Source organism: Tupaia chinensis, unplaced genomic scaffold (assembly GCF_000334495.1).
Source record: "Tupaia chinensis unplaced genomic scaffold, TupChi_1.0 Scaffold000178_1, whole genome shotgun sequence".
Classification (NCBI taxonomy): Eukaryota; Metazoa; Chordata; class Mammalia; order Scandentia; family Tupaiidae; genus Tupaia; species Tupaia belangeri.
The window spans coordinates 1,375,796-1,390,256 of record NW_006159653.1 but is presented as its reverse complement, the minus strand read 5'-3'; the positions used below and the strand labels follow the sequence as shown (position 1 = coordinate 1,390,256).

The window sequence follows — 14,461 nt, the reverse complement described above, 5'->3', positions numbered from 1 at the left end:
CGGGACGTGGCTTCCCGGAGGGCCTCGGCGTGAGTGGCACCCCGTAACGGCTGCCCTCGGCCTGTGTCTCTGCAGTACCGCGAGGCCCTGCAGCTATGTGTCGAGCAGAACATGACCATCACAGAGGAGATGGCTGAGAGCATGACCGTGTCCAAGGGCTCCCAGGACCTGCCCGAGGAGACCCGGCGCGAGCTGCTGGAGCAGATCGCAGACTGCTGCATGCGCCAGGGCAGCTACCACCTGGCCACCAAGAAGTACACACAGGCAGGCCACAAGCTGAAGGTGAGCCCTGCCCCTGTGGCGCCAGGCGCCTGCCCACCCTCTCCCCACAGAGGGCCTGGGAGGGCCTGGCTCCACATCAGGCCTCGCCCGGGGGGCGCAAAGGGAAGCGGCTCCCGGGTTTGCCGGGCACCCACCATGCCCGGCTCGCCCAGGCCATGAGGGCGCTGCTCAAGTCGGGAGACACGGAGAAGATCGTGTTCTTCGCGGGCGTCTCGAGGCAGAAGGAGATCTACGTCATGGCTGCCAACTACCTGCAGTCCCTGGACTGGCGCAAGGAGCCCGAGATCATGAAGAGCATCATCAGCTTCTACACCAAGGGGCGGGCCCTGGGCCTCCTGGCCGGCTTCTACGACGCCTGCGCCCAGGTACCTCTGCCTCCCATCCCCGGGGGGCCGGCTGCGGCGGCCGCTGGCCCTGACACCCACATGGTGCAGGTGGAGATCGATGAGTACCAGAACTACGACAAGGCCCACGGGGCCCTGACCGAGGCCTACAAGTGCCTGTCCAAGGCTAAAGCCAAGAGCCCCCTGGACCACGAGGCCAAGCTGGCACAGCTGCAGAGCAAGATGGCGCTGGTGAAGAGGTTCATCCAGGCCCGCAGGTGAGCTGCATGGGGCCTCTGCACTGGCTGGCCGTGCTGAGCGCCAGGCCTGCGGCCAGGAGGGCCCTGGTTTTCACGTGCCCCTCCTCGTCTCTTCTGGCAGATGACACCCCACTCCCACCCCCATCCAAGAGCGACAGGGTCGACACAGCGCCAGCTCGGGCTGTGGCCCTGAGGCTCAGCTGCCCTCACGGCCACAGCGCTTTTCTTACCTGGGAACAGGTTTTCGGCAGATTTCCAAAGCACTCAGGGGCACTGTGCAAAAGGGGCTCCAGGGGACACAACTGAGGGGTTCTGGGCTGTCTGTGTCTAAGAGCTGGGCAGGATGGAGGGGTGTGGGCGACTGCCCAGGTCAGCTGTCTGCCGGGGCCCCAAGCCAGCACATGGCAGGTGGGCCCTGGCGCCCTCAGCCTGAGCCATCCGGCCTCGACAGGTCACATCCGCACCTCGCCCCCAGGCACGCATACCATCTGTGCTGGGCCCTCCCCTGCTCTTCCTGGCCCATGGCAGGCCTGGTGTGGCCTGGGGCAGGAAGCCGGGGGTGCACACAGGCGCTGCAGTCGGTCAGGAGTGGAGCTGCCAGGGGAGGAGGGCCAGTCGGCCCGGCCCACAGAAGCGGCTGTGCATGGCCGTCCCTGTGCTCATGTGTGAGACCCTGCTCCGGCCAGTGGGGAGGGCGCCTGCAGGATGGTCAGCACCGCAGGCCCCCCCGAGCCCAGCGGGTATCTGAGGGGCACACAGCGGAGGCCAGCCTGCTCCGCCCTCCACGCGAGACCACACCCAGATGTGGCCCTTGCACTCCAGTGGGCTCTGCTCGGCTTGGTCCCTGCCTGGTGTCCTCCATCACCCCACCTCTCGGTGTTCCCTCGGTCACGTACAGTGGATGCCGCTCTGCACCTCCCCAGAGCGGCCCCCCCCACGACTAGAGCGGGTTCACTGCCAGTGGATGCCTCTCGCCCCCCCCCCAGGCCGGCCCCCCACAGGACTAGAGCGTGTTCTGACCCGACACGGCAGCATGTGCTCTGAGGCCCGGGGCTCAGGCCTCGTCACTGCTCTCGGCAGGACCTACACGGAGGACCCGCAGGAGTCTGTCAGGCAGTGCCAGCTGCTCCTGGAGGAGCCGGACCTGGACGGCACCGTGCGCAGCGGGGATGTCTTCAGCCTCGTGGTGGAGCACTACCTTCAGGCGGGGGAGTTCCAGACGGTGAGCCGGGCCGCGCCCCAGACCCCCCGTGGGGAGCAGGGCCTCTCACCCCGAAGTCACAGGCTTAGTGTTCCCTTTTAAGAAAGTGTTCCCTGGGCTGGCAGGCGGCATGGAGGCTAAGATGCTGGATCCCATAAAGCCGACTGCGTGGTTCAAGTCCTGGACTCAGTACCAGGTGCTTGTGCATGCCCAAAATGCCAAGAGGAGAATGGAGAGGGGACTGCAGCACGGCCCCTGGGGCTTTCCCCTTCCTCCCCCTCTCCAGTGAGTGCACGTACCCTACGGCAGGAAAACGGACACAGCTCACCTACACACTACGCCGGGTCAGGGCCGTAGGATTTCGTAACTGGATGCAGAACCCCTGTGGGGGTCTCTTACCGTCTCCCTGGGCCCTGCTGCCAGTCCCTGGATGGGGAAGGGCCGAGGCCAATGTTCTGGCCCCCTGGCCTTCACCCCGTGCCTGGCTTTCTCTGGGACTGCCTCCTGGCATGGGCAAGCCCATGCTGCCACAGGGACACGTGCAGGGCACGGGCCTCGGCACACAGCTTGTCCTCTGCTGCTGACCACCCTCCTCTGCCCTCCCGCACTGGCTGCCCTCACGCTGCAGCTGCCGTGCCGAGTCCCCTGACCCAGCATGGCGCCTGGCGGGCTGTACACGCCATGGGAGCGCCTCTCCGTGGTGGGCATGGCGTGTACTCATGGCAGAGGCCTCCTGCGAGGGTGGCTGGAGCCCCGGGGTGCCAGCGAGCCTCCTAGACACCCCCCTCTGGTCTTAGTAAGTTCTTGCCTTCCTGTCATCGCTGTTCTACCCTAGCTTGTCTGTCCCAAGTAAGGATTCTTTCAAGAACGGGTACTGACACCTGGCCCAAGCCTGCAGTGCTGAGAAAACCCCGTAAGGGTACCTCACTCAGGCACTCCCCCTTTCCTGCCCCCCCTTCTAGAAAGAGAGAAGAAACAGTGATCATTGTTCCTCATAAAAGCTCTTAAAATTTGTCATTATTTAAATTTTATTGCATTGTTTAAATTTGACCAGAAAGAGAAAACAAGCCACCACGTCCAGGACTCGAACTGTGGTCAGCCATGTCGCAGTCCAGCACCCGTAACCACCATGCCACCTGCGGGTCCCCAGGTAGTGTGGTGTTTAAGGGCTCTGCACTTCCATGACCGACTACAGCTCAAATCCCGAACCTGGCCGCTTGCTTTCTCTCTCTCTCATCCTGTCCCTCTCTGGTCAAACTGAAATAAATAGACCTTTAAAGCTGCTAGGAACTTTGGTCGTAATCTGAATCACATGGGCCCTCCCGTGAGTGGCAGTGGCCCTCTGAGGCCACGTAGGTATCAGCTAGGCCTGCCCCTGAGCTGTTGTGACAGCCATGCCTCCCACGGCCCCGCTGGCGGGACCAGAAGAGGCCCACAGGAAACCTCATTCTGCACCTCACCGTCCCGGGGTCAAGGGCCAGCCCCGGGCTCAGACCCCATGTCGCCCGTGTCCAGCCAGCCCGCAGTCCGTGTGCCGGGGCGAGGAGGGCTCGGGGAGCTCAGCTCCAGAGCACACACAGGGTGCCCAGCAGACACAAGGAGGCCTAGGCCCCAGAGCCCATGCCTGCTGCAGAGAGGCCTTTTCCCTGGCTGACCTGCACACTCGGGGGGTACCTGTGGGAGTCAGTGAGTGGGACAGTCCTGCTGTGGACTGACGAGTGGCCGTCACCTCGGCCCCGGGCCTGTGAGTAACCGCCGCCCCTGTGCCCAGGCCTACAAGTACCTGGAGGAGATGCGGAAGAGGCTCCCCCCCGCCAGCGTGGTGTGCTATGTGAGCCAGCGGACCATAGACGCCGTGCACCGGGGCCTGGGCCTCCCTCTGACCCGCGTCGGGCCCGAGCAGGTGCACCACCGCAGTGTGGAGGACCACAGGGAGGTGGGCGAGGAGCTGGTGGAGGAGGTGGAAGACGAGCCCTGAGGGCTGCACCCCCGTCGCCCACAGCAAGAGATCTTGTGGGTGGGAAAAGGACTAGGGTCTACAGGCAGAGCTGGGCAGGGTGCAGGGCCCAGCAGTCAGCCCTGTTCACACCTGTGCCCCCAACCACGTTCCTGCCTAGACACTGGCCTCGTGCCTTTAGCGAGCTGGTGGTCTTTCCTAAGCCCCTCCGAACTGCAGGCCTCGGGAACCTTCAGGAATGAGGGGCCACTGTCCTGTCCCTGTGGCCTCTTCCTGTGCTCCTGGATGTTCACTAGCCGGTTCCCGCAAGGCCCCATTCCTGCCAGGGCTCCGACAGCCCCAGTAGTGTCACCGCACAGGTGGGCCAGGCCCCACCCAAGGAGCCAGTACTCTGACTGGTGATGGCAATAAAGCCTACTTGGTGAGACTGTGAGACAGTGAGACGGCGAGACATCTGCTTCACACGCAGAGCCACGGGGAAGCACTGGGCCGAGCCCTGCGGCTCCTTTTATTCCCACAGATGCCCCCGCCTGGGCTGTCCCCACACCTCCACAGTGGCCCCTGAAGTCCCTCTGGGCAAGCCAAGTGCCCTCAGGTGTTTTAGCAGTAGTCTCAGAGGTGACGGGCTCCAAGCAGCAGCTTCCTCTATCTGCACACACAGCTCTCACGCATCACACGTGCCTGCACACGCAGCACCCGCACACAGTGCCGAAAGGCTTCATGGAGCCAGGCAACACTGGCTCACTCAGGCCCAGGGCTGCGGCCTCCTGCCCAGGCAGGACCAGACTGTGGGAGGTGGGAGGAGCTGTCCTTGAGTCCTTCCAGCAGCAGCAGAGCCCTCAGGGCCGGCTCCCGGGCAGGACCAGACTGTGGGGAGGTGGGAGGAGCCTGTCCTTGAGTCCTTCCAGCAGCAGCAGAGCCCTCAGGGCCAGCTCCCGGCAGCCCTCATCAGGGTCCCGCTCGGCCTCGTCTGTGAAGAACAGGACCGTGTGAGCTGCAGCCAGCGTGTCAGTCCCCCACTGGCTCCTCCGCGCCGCAGTGGGCCCAGCTGGACCACGCGCTCAGGACGAGACAAGACCTGGGGGCACCAGCACCCACCTGGGATAAAGCCAGCCTGCCCCTTGCCTTCCCCAAAGGCAGCCTGGGCCTGGTGCACCCCTCCGCTGCCGAGCCTGTCCCTCTCCGGAGCCTGTGGAGGCCCCTCCGCTGACAGCAGCGTCAGGGGACACTGTGGTGTGGAGGGGCAGACACAGCTGCCTGAGCTTGGTGAGCATCGGCTCTGTGGCCAAGCAGGCACGGAGATCCCAGGGGCTCACAAAGAGCCACCTACCCTCTGAGACCACCTCCTCAGCATCTCCCAGCCCTTCCAGGACTGGGCTGCAACTAGAGCCGTCCTAGGACCCCTGGACATGCGAGGAGGGGCGCCTGCAACAGGGACCGTCGCCAGATGCCCTACACCAGCAGGGGCTGCCCTGACTGCAGGAACAAGGCCCCGAGGCCCGCAGGCCACCCTGGGCTTCTGTCCCCACAGAACTGCGGTGCGAGTCCCTGCACATGGCTCTGGGGCCCTGCTGCTGAGGGGGCCTGAGGACAGGGCAGCTCTGGGCTGTGGGCCCTGGGCCTTGGGGCCCTCTACCTATGCAGCATCCAGGTGGTCACGGGCTGGAGCTCAGGTCCACCTCAAGCACCAGGGCAAAGGTCACCACGCAGAGAACACGCAGCAGGAGTGAGATCTGGCCAAGGGGTGCACTTACCACAGGAGCCCAGAACTTCCTGGCCCAGTCCCCTCCCTAGGAGCACAGTCCTGCGGGAGCCCCGAGTGGCCCACCCCCGCTCCCACCTGAGGCCACGACCCACCTGCCAGCCAGGACCGGGCCTCCAGCAGCTCATCTGGCAGGTCCCCGAGCAGCTGCCCGGCAGGTACACTGAGTAGGACAGCAGAGACGGCAGACAGCAGGCCGCGGCGCACATAGCTACGTGGTGGGGAGGGGTGCGTGGCCCGTGGTCAGCGTTGGGACAGTGGGCAGGGTCCATCCTCCGAGCACAGGCGACCCACTGTACTAGCACGCCTCGCCTGGCTCTGGCCGCATGGATCCTGTCTGGGAAGTGCCTGGCCAGGCCACAACCTATGCAGCCCCGAGGCTGGCTCTGGCGCCCACAGGCTGCATCCCTCCGCCCCACCTGCCGTCGGGTCACTCACGCGTCAGTATGGAAGCGAAGGGCCCACACGAACTCCAGCAGGGCTTTGCCCATGGACACGGCCACCTGCCGGCCAGCAGAGACAGTGAGCGGGACGCACCGCCTGAAGTGGGGCTGAGCTGACAGCTGAGGGGCCTTCCTGCCCTGCCACGGGTCACGGCTGCCCCAGCCCATGCCCACAGGCAGGCAGGCAGGCATACAGGGCCGCCCCACCCTCCACTGCGTGGACGCCGAGTGAGGGGCCTCGTCCCAACTCACTGTGGTGTTCACAGCCAGGTACATCAGGGCTCCTAAGGTGTGGGTCAGTCTTCCAAGAACCAGCTGGTCATCTCCCAACAGGTCAAAGGTCATGAGAGGCCTGCAACATAGGATCCAGTGACTGGCACGGCCTGGGCACCACAGGGCCAGCTCCCAACTGCACGGCAACTGAGGGAGACCCCAAGCCCCAGACACTCTGCAGAGCCCCACCCACATATGCTGCCTGCCCCCACGTGGCACCCAAGACACACAGGGACAAGGCACGCCGGAGCCCCGAGGCTGGCCAGGTCGTGACCACACAACCGAGGGCCCTCTGCCGAGCCCTGGCCCAGCTGACCCCCTCCGCTGTCCACGGGGCCGGGGCCTGATGTGCGGTGGGAGCCCTGCTCCGCTTGTAGCAGTAGGCGGCGAGCAAGCCGCAGGCAGTGCAGGGCAGTGCCCGTGGCGTGTGCATGCCGCCACCTGCCAGAGCCCAGACAGCTGGGAACAGCACACCTCACCAAAGCCCAGCTTGAGGGCAAAGAAAGCTTTCCAGGACATCTGGATGTTTAACGAGAGCTCTTTTTATTTTAAGACCTGGATTCACATCCAAGGCCCATGACTTTTTTTTTTTTTTTTGGAGAGGTTTTTGCTATAGGGCGCGCTCGCCAGAGAGACAGAGACAGAAAGCAAAAAATCACCCCCCAGGGGGGGATGGCCACACCACAATCCCTTCTCCTCCATTCTCCTCGGGATCCTGGGCACGCACACACACACCTGATGTCAGTTTAAGCCACCGGGTCCAGGACTCAAACTGTGGTCGACTAACGTGGGAGTCCAGCGACATAGCCATTACCCTAACTGCTGGTCCCTAACGTGAGCTCTTAAACACTGCAGCAAAGACCTTGTTCTCACCCAAGGCCCCCAGCCCCGTCCCGGGAAGCTTCTGGTCAGCAGGGGCAGGTGGCCCGCCCCTCACACCCACAGGCCTCTCCCCGCTCACCTGTCAAAGCGCTGCAGGAGCGGGAAGAAGAAGTGGCCGGCCACAGCACTGAACTCATTTGGGCCACCTGCCGGGGCTGGCCGGGAAGGGCCCTGCAAACAGTGTGGCAGTGGTGCAAGGCCTGGTGCTGCTACGGCCCGTCCCAGTGCAAGCCAGCCTACCAGCTGCACGGAGCCCAGGCAGGGCCCCGACCTCCACTCAGGACGTGGGCTGACAGGCCTCTACACCACCCGCTCAGGCCCAGGCCCAGCCCCACCCCGTCTCACACCCAGGCCACAGCAGGGACCCGGCGGCACCATGCGCTCTGCCCGCCCTCCCCAGGCTTCTGCCGAGTGCCGTGCAAGGGCAGGCTCCGGTCCTGGCTGACCTTGGAGAAACGCCGGGTCTTGCTTCTGATCCGCTCCTCCACGACAACCCGCCAGTCGGGTGCTGCGGTGCTGCCAGGCTGCGAGGTGGCCCGTGCAGGTGAGCACAGGAAGCCAGGGCCGGGACTGCCGTGTCGGAGAGCCCTCCTGGAGCGCCCAGGCCGGGACAGTTCCTGGGCAGCCAGGGTCAGCACCTGGAGGGAAGCAAGGCCGGGCAGCCGCTGCCCACAGAGGAGCCGTGCCCAGCACTGAGGGCGGGCAGCAGAGATGACCGCGACTCATGGCCCAGCCCCGAGGCCAGCTGCACTGTGGACACCCTCGGGGCTCAGCCTTCACCAACACTTTGCTGCCCAGGGTACCAGCCCCGGAACACTCTCCTACACTCTAGGACAGACACAGCCACCAGCCAAGAGCAGGCTGGCAGTGACGGGGCTGGGGCACGGTGACCTCCAGGCACATGGGCTGTTCTAGTGAGGGGCATTCTGCGGCTGGCTGTGGGGGCTGATGACACTGCTGTACCCCGATGTGGCTGCTCGGGCATCTCAGCCCTCGGAGTCTGACTGCGGCAACACGCGGGTCTAGCAGTGCCATCTCTTTTTTTTTTTTAAGAGGTTTTTGCGATAGGGCTCATGCACTCGCCAGGCAGAGAGACACAGAGACAGAAAACGAGCAATCACCACCCAGGGGGGATGGCCACGCCGCAATCCCTTCTCCTCCATTCTCTTGGGATCTTGGGCACGCACGCACACGCGCCTCCCAGTGTGAGTTTAAGCCACCGGGCCCAGGACTCAAACCACGGTCGACTACATGGGAGCCCAGCGACATAGCCATTATGCCAACTGCTGGTCCCGGCACTGCAATCCTCAGGCTGGCCCCATGGCCTAGTGGTTAAGGGAGTTGGATCCCACCTGGCCAACTGCAGTTCGCAGCACATGCTGGGCCCAAGACCCCAACAGCATGGAGAAGTGACCACGCCCCAGAGGGGTGCATTCCCCCTGCCTCTGCAACAAGTGCATGTGGCCCCTGGTAAACTGAAAAAGCATCTTTTGGGGCCAACAGATGGCATGGTGGTTACATCGCTGGACTCCCACATGGCTGGCCACAGTTTGTGTCCTGGACCAGGTGGCTGCAAACACACCAGGTGTGCGTGCGTGTGCAAGTATGCCCAAGATCCTGGGGAGAGGACAGAGAAAGGACTGAGGTGTGGCCGTCCCCCGGGGGGTGATTTCTCACATTCCCTCTTGCTGTTTTATCTGTCTCTAGTAATTGTATGTGCCCCTAGGCGAAGCCCTATTAAAAAAGGCAGGACCAGCAGATGGCATAATAGTTACGTCACTGTGGCTGGGTCCCAAACTCGGCAGCGCGAAACTCACAGCAGGCGTGTGTCCACACACACCCAAAATCCTGAACAGGGAATAAGAAGGGACCGTGGCGTGGCCCCACCCTCGGAGGTGATTCACTTTCTGTCTCTCCAGCAAGCACATGCACCCTATAGCAAAAATCTTTTTTTTTTTAATTATTTTTTTTTTAAGAATTATCGTATTTAACTTTATTTATTTAAATTTTACCAGAGACAGAGCGAGAGAGAGAGAAAGTGGGAAAGCAAGCTGCCAGGTCCGGGATTCAAACCGCGGTCGGCCATATGGGAGTCCAGTGCCCTTAACTATCACACCACCTGCTGGCCCCACAAAAAATACCTTTAACATTTTGTTAAGAAAGGATTTTTCCTCGCTCAGGTTACAGCACACGCATGGGCACGTGCGAGGGCAGGGGCACCCGCCGCAGGTCCCTTCCTCCAGCCCTCTGGATCGCGAGCCCTCACATGCGTGCCCGGTGTCTCAGGCTGAGCAGGCCAGAGATCTGAGCGGTGGTCCCTACGTGGCTGGCTTCAGTCCTGCAGCTCGGCCACGACCACTGGTGCCCCACGCCTGGGCCATGTCCGCCGTGTGCGGTCCCGGGGCAGTCATTCGGTCTCATTAGCGTGTGACCGTCACCACCGTCCATTTTCAGAACGTCCAACTTTCCCAAACGGAAACTGTCCCCGTCAGGCACGAAGTCCTGCCCCTCCTCCCTCGGCTGATGCCCACGCTCTGCCGTCCTTGCCGGCCGCCCGGATGTTTTGTTCCAGGGTGACCTGACAGCCCTTGGGCCTGTCTGAATGTGCTCAGCGGGTCCAGGACTGTGCGGAGAGCCCACGTTCTACTGTTCCTAAGCTGGTGACTTCTGGTGTCCAGATGACATCAGCAAGGCTGTGACTCCAAGTGAGCCTGGCTGCAGAGCCCCCCACGGCGGGGCCCTGCAGTCACATGACCAAGAAAACAGCAGCAGAAGCCAGCCCAGCCTCAGGAAGCCTGAGGCCACTGCACTGTCCACATGGCGCTGGCCTCTGCACAAGGGGGCGGGGACGGGCCGCACTCACGTCCAGGATGTCCATGCGCTGCCGGAGGCTATAGTTCAGGGCGTAGAACTGCGAGGTCAGGTATGCGGCCACCTGGACAGGCAAAGGGAGATGTTGCAGCCTGGGCCACTGCCCGGCTGGCCCGGCAGGTTGGGGCTGAGGGCTGCAGCTTGGCGTTTCTGCAGCAGCTGTGCTGCCAGGGCCACCGTGCTGAGACTCACCCGGGCTGGGTCCACGACCGTGACGGCCACCAGCGCTCTCTGGCGTAGCTCCTCAAACCCTGCCACGCACACCCTCTCCTCCAGGTGTAGCAGCACCTTGGCCAGCTCCACGCTCACCTGCAGACCAGGGCCGGGGTCAGCGCGGTCGCCCGGCATGGGGCTGGGAGTCACCACCCCACGACCCAGCACGCAGACCTGGCCTTCCTGACCCCTCCAGCCCGCCGACCCACTCACCTCCTGAGCGGCCACAGGGCTCCTGCAGACCAGGCCCTCGAGTGCCCGCAGGGCGGCCTCCCAGCACTCCCCGTCCTCCGACGAGCTCAGGGCTGCCCAGAACCGACAGGCCTCGGTCAACAGGAGAGCCAGGGCGGCCACCGCGGCCCCAGCAGCGCGGCCCGGGCCCACTGTGTCAAGGCCCGCCCACCCACCTTCCACGCAGTCGCGGATGTACACGGGCGCCTTGCCGCTCTTCAGCTCTCTATCCCCCGACATGTCATAGGGGACGAGCTCGTCGTCACTGCCGAGAAAACGAGACGCCACCTGCCACCCAGCAAGAGCCTACCGCTCCCCTCGCTGCCTGCCCTGTGGCCTTCAGAAAAGGCTGCCGGGCTGAGGCTCAGAGTGGCCCGAGAACCTGAGAGTACCCGCCCACAGACCCGCCCGAAAGCACTGAGCACAGGCGTGGGCGTGGGTGTGGGCCTGAGTGGCCACACAGGACACACGCCTCACGATGCATGGCCGCAGAGACCCCCACACGGGACACATGCCAGCAGGCAACTCCGACACCAGTGTTCTCCCCAGCCTCACCTATCCAGGTCCGAGCCAGAGCCCTCTAGTCCTGCCTGGGGCGCACCACGCTCTGAGGCCTCTGTCAGGGTTTCTGCAGCACCTGGAGCCAGGGACGGGCTTCAGACAACAGGGGACATGCCCTCAGGGGTCGCCCTGTGAGTCCCCGCCTGAGCACTGCACGTCCTGAGGCTCTGGACCCCACCCACGGCCTCAGCAGGGAGGACTGGGACACAGGGAGGACCGAGACGCAGGGAAGACCAAGACGCAGTGATGCAGGGAGGACCGGGACGCAGGGAGGACTGAAATGCAGGGAGGACCGGGACGCAGGGAGGACCGGGACGCACGGAGGACTGAAATGCAGGGAGGACCGGGATGCAGGGAGGACTGAGATGCAGGGAGGACTGGGATGCAGGGAGGACCGGGAAGCAGGGAGGACTGGGACGCAGGGAGGACCGGGATGCAGGGAGGACTGGGATGCAGGGAGGACTGGGACGCAGGGTGAGGGTATACAGAGCCTTACCTGGCCTCGGGGGAGCCGTGGCCCACAGAGCGGGGAGCGGCCAGGGCCAGCAGCTCCCGGCTCAGCCCGTCCTCCTCGTACTGTAAGTGCAGACAGGTCAGCCTCCAGCCGGGGTGGGGGCGTCCCTCACAGCCCAGCGTCACCCAGCAGCCTGGCCTAAGACAGCTGGCCTCTCAGAAACATGCTCCCAGGGCCCACCTGGGGCCGAGGTGGTGCCATGAAGGAAGGAGCGTGGACCCCGGCACATAGCCCAAGGACGCCTGGGGCTCAGAGGTGGGGTGGCCTCGCTAGCTGTGAGTAGCCCCGCCATCCCGCCCGACCAGGGCCCTGATGGCAGGCAATGCTGTCTACACTGCAAATGCAGCTGATTCCCATCTAGAGCAGGGGTCTGTGCCAGGGAGCAGCTGCTTGGGCACTCCACCAGACCCCGTGTGGTCCCAGCAACTGGGGCTCCACCTGCCACCCCCACGTCTTGGTCTTCTGTGTGACCAGTGTGGGACACGCCACGGGCCTGGGACCTGGAAGGTGGAACGGTGCCGGGCTGCAGCGAGCTGCTCACCTGGAACCTCAGTGGTGGCCCCTCGGGGTGGAGCCGGGAGCTGAGGACCTCGGCCACAACCATGCCCAGGCGGCGCACAGGGGGCAGGCTGCTGTCCAGCCGGCACTTCACGCCCGCCATCATACTGGCCAGCAGTTCTAGAAGAGCAGACGCGCACCTGAGCATGGCACGCGGGCACACGGCACGCCGGCACGCAGCCCGCGGCGGCACGCTGCCTACTCACCCTCCCGGCTGTCCTGCAGCTCCGCCTCCTCCAGGTGCGCCAGGCAGATGAGCACGGCCTTGCTCACGTGGCACTGCTGCGGCAGGGGCGTGTGTCGGATGGCGCTGCTGCTGCCCCACGCCTCCAAGAGCTCCCTCAGCACCTGGCGGGCGGCACCCCGGTCAGGTCAGTGGCGCCCCCACACCCCGCGCCAGAGGGCGGGCCCCGCACAGCCCCCGGCACGCAGGGACAGGCAGCACCGTACCTGCAGCAGGAGTGGGCGCCGCTGGCTGGGGGCGGCCAAGGAGTCCCGCAGGGTCTGCAGCATGAGCGTCTGCAATGGAGGCCGAGGTCCTGGGTCCAGGCAGAGGCCACCACAGGGCCCCGGCGGGCCCGCGCCTGCCCCCCCAAATCCTGGGCCCAGCGCTCCCGCGGCCCTCGGGCACACTCTGTGCTGTGCAGAGAGAGCTGGCCAGAGCTCTGCGAGGGAAGGTTCTCGTGTCTTCCCAGGTTCCAAACTCCCAGTCACAAGGCCTTCATGGCACCTGACTTCCTGGGCTCCTTGCCAGGAGCACCCGGCGGGGACCAGAACCTTCACAACCCACTTCTGGTCCCACCTCTCCTTCCAATGCACACTGGTTTCTGGCTGTAACTCCGGCTCCACCAAACAAGCACACACACCCCCCACAGGCTTGCTGGGGGACACCCAAGACTACCTGGAGTCGCAGGCCTGCCCCTTCAGGGTACATGGCTGCTCTGCTCACCCACAGCACCTGTGTCTCTGGGGCCCACCAGCACATGGCACGCCCCACACCGGCCTTAACAGGCTTTCGTGTGGTAGCTGCCTCCCTCACTGTCATGTAAAAGCAAGGGGAAAAACCGTGCTCTTCTGGCCACGTGGGTGCTCCACACCCCAAAAAGTCTGCACGTGATAGTCAACGACCACGTGCCACAGGAAAAGCTGGAGTGAGCTGCAGCACATGCCTAACCCCGTCTACCTCGACACCCACGGCAGGCCCTCCACACAGCCCCAGGCCTGTCCTGCACACGCTGTCGTGCCCAGCCCAGTGCCCGGCCCGGCCTCCACGCCAAGTCAGCCCCTCCAAGGGATGCGGTGGACTGCCAGAGCCGGCCCAGAAGGTCCACCAATGGAGGGCATGCACTGAGTCTTTCGCGCGGCTGCTGGGACCTGGAACATTACCTCAGCAGCTGACCCCCGCCCAGGCCCACTGTCCACACCGACCTCCCTCCAGTCCGTGCCCCATCCAGCCCGCACACTGACCCCTGCCCAGGCCCACCATCTGCAGCGACCTCCCTCTGGCCCGTGCCCACCTGGCCTACACACTGACCCCCGGGCCCGTGCCTGCCCGGCCTTCCGCTCACCGTGCACTGGTGCTGTAGGAGCAGCAGCTTCCGAGCCATCAGGAACTGGGCTTTCTTGTTCTTCACTGCCAAGTCTCCCAGCAACCTCGACAGCACTTCGGGCCTGTAAGGCAGAGTCACTGGTCAGCCTCAGTGACGGAAGAGGGGAGGGAAGAGCCGACGCCGATGCCGACAGGCTTGGGTGAACCAGGTCCTGCCATCCAGGAGCGTGAGCCTCGGACATGTCCTCTGGACAGCGCCAGTCAGTCCCCTCCTGCCAGGCCTGAGGCAGGGAGAGCCTAGTCCCACGCCTGAGCCAAGGGGGTTGACAGCATGGCGACCCTTCCCAGCTTGACCTTGACCAAGCCCAAAATTAGAAGCTGCACCTAGAGACCAGCCGATGGCAGAGCAGTTACACCACTCACCTCCCACACTGACTGCGGTTCAAGTCCTGGACCCAGTGGCTTGAAAAACACACAGTGCGTGTGTGTGTGCATGCCCAGGGTCCCGGGAGAGAACAGAGGAGGGACTGTGGCATGGCCATCCCTCAGGAGTGATTTCTCTCTTTACCTCTCCACGTCTC

The 14,461-nt window shown here is 64.3% G+C and overlaps 2 protein-coding genes across 2 annotated transcripts in view; one reads left to right on the top strand and one right to left on the bottom strand.

Moving 5' to 3' along the window:
• The window catches only part of IFT140 (intraflagellar transport 140), a gene marked incomplete in the record, with an annotated part of 90,850 nt that extends 86,438 nt beyond the window's left edge, over positions 1 to 4,412 (top strand). The window contains 5 exon segments of the mRNA XM_027771038.1: positions 76 to 282; positions 435 to 647; positions 717 to 883; positions 1,946 to 2,087; positions 3,838 to 4,412. Of these exon segments, the coding sequence (XP_027626839.1) occupies positions 76 to 282; positions 435 to 647; positions 717 to 883; positions 1,946 to 2,087; positions 3,838 to 4,044 (936 nt within the window).
• Positions 4,413 to 4,502: 90 nt separating this feature from the next.
• TELO2 (telomere maintenance 2) overlaps positions 4,503 to 14,461 on the bottom strand; it is a gene marked incomplete at its 5' end in the record, with an annotated part of 12,572 nt that continues 2,613 nt past the window's right edge. Inside the window, 16 exon segments of the mRNA XM_006146375.2 lie at positions 4,503 to 4,993; positions 5,881 to 5,996; positions 6,224 to 6,288; positions 6,481 to 6,580; positions 7,463 to 7,554; positions 7,830 to 8,021; positions 10,247 to 10,318; positions 10,447 to 10,563; positions 10,681 to 10,772; positions 10,875 to 10,963; positions 11,254 to 11,352; positions 11,756 to 11,835; positions 12,315 to 12,451; positions 12,538 to 12,679; positions 12,782 to 12,850; positions 13,900 to 14,002. Coding sequence (XP_006146437.1) covers positions 4,863 to 4,993; positions 5,881 to 5,996; positions 6,224 to 6,288; positions 6,481 to 6,580; positions 7,463 to 7,554; positions 7,830 to 8,021; positions 10,247 to 10,318; positions 10,447 to 10,563; positions 10,681 to 10,772; positions 10,875 to 10,963; positions 11,254 to 11,352; positions 11,756 to 11,835; positions 12,315 to 12,451; positions 12,538 to 12,679; positions 12,782 to 12,850; positions 13,900 to 14,002 — 1,696 coding nt within the window. The 3' untranslated portion in view covers positions 4,503 to 4,862.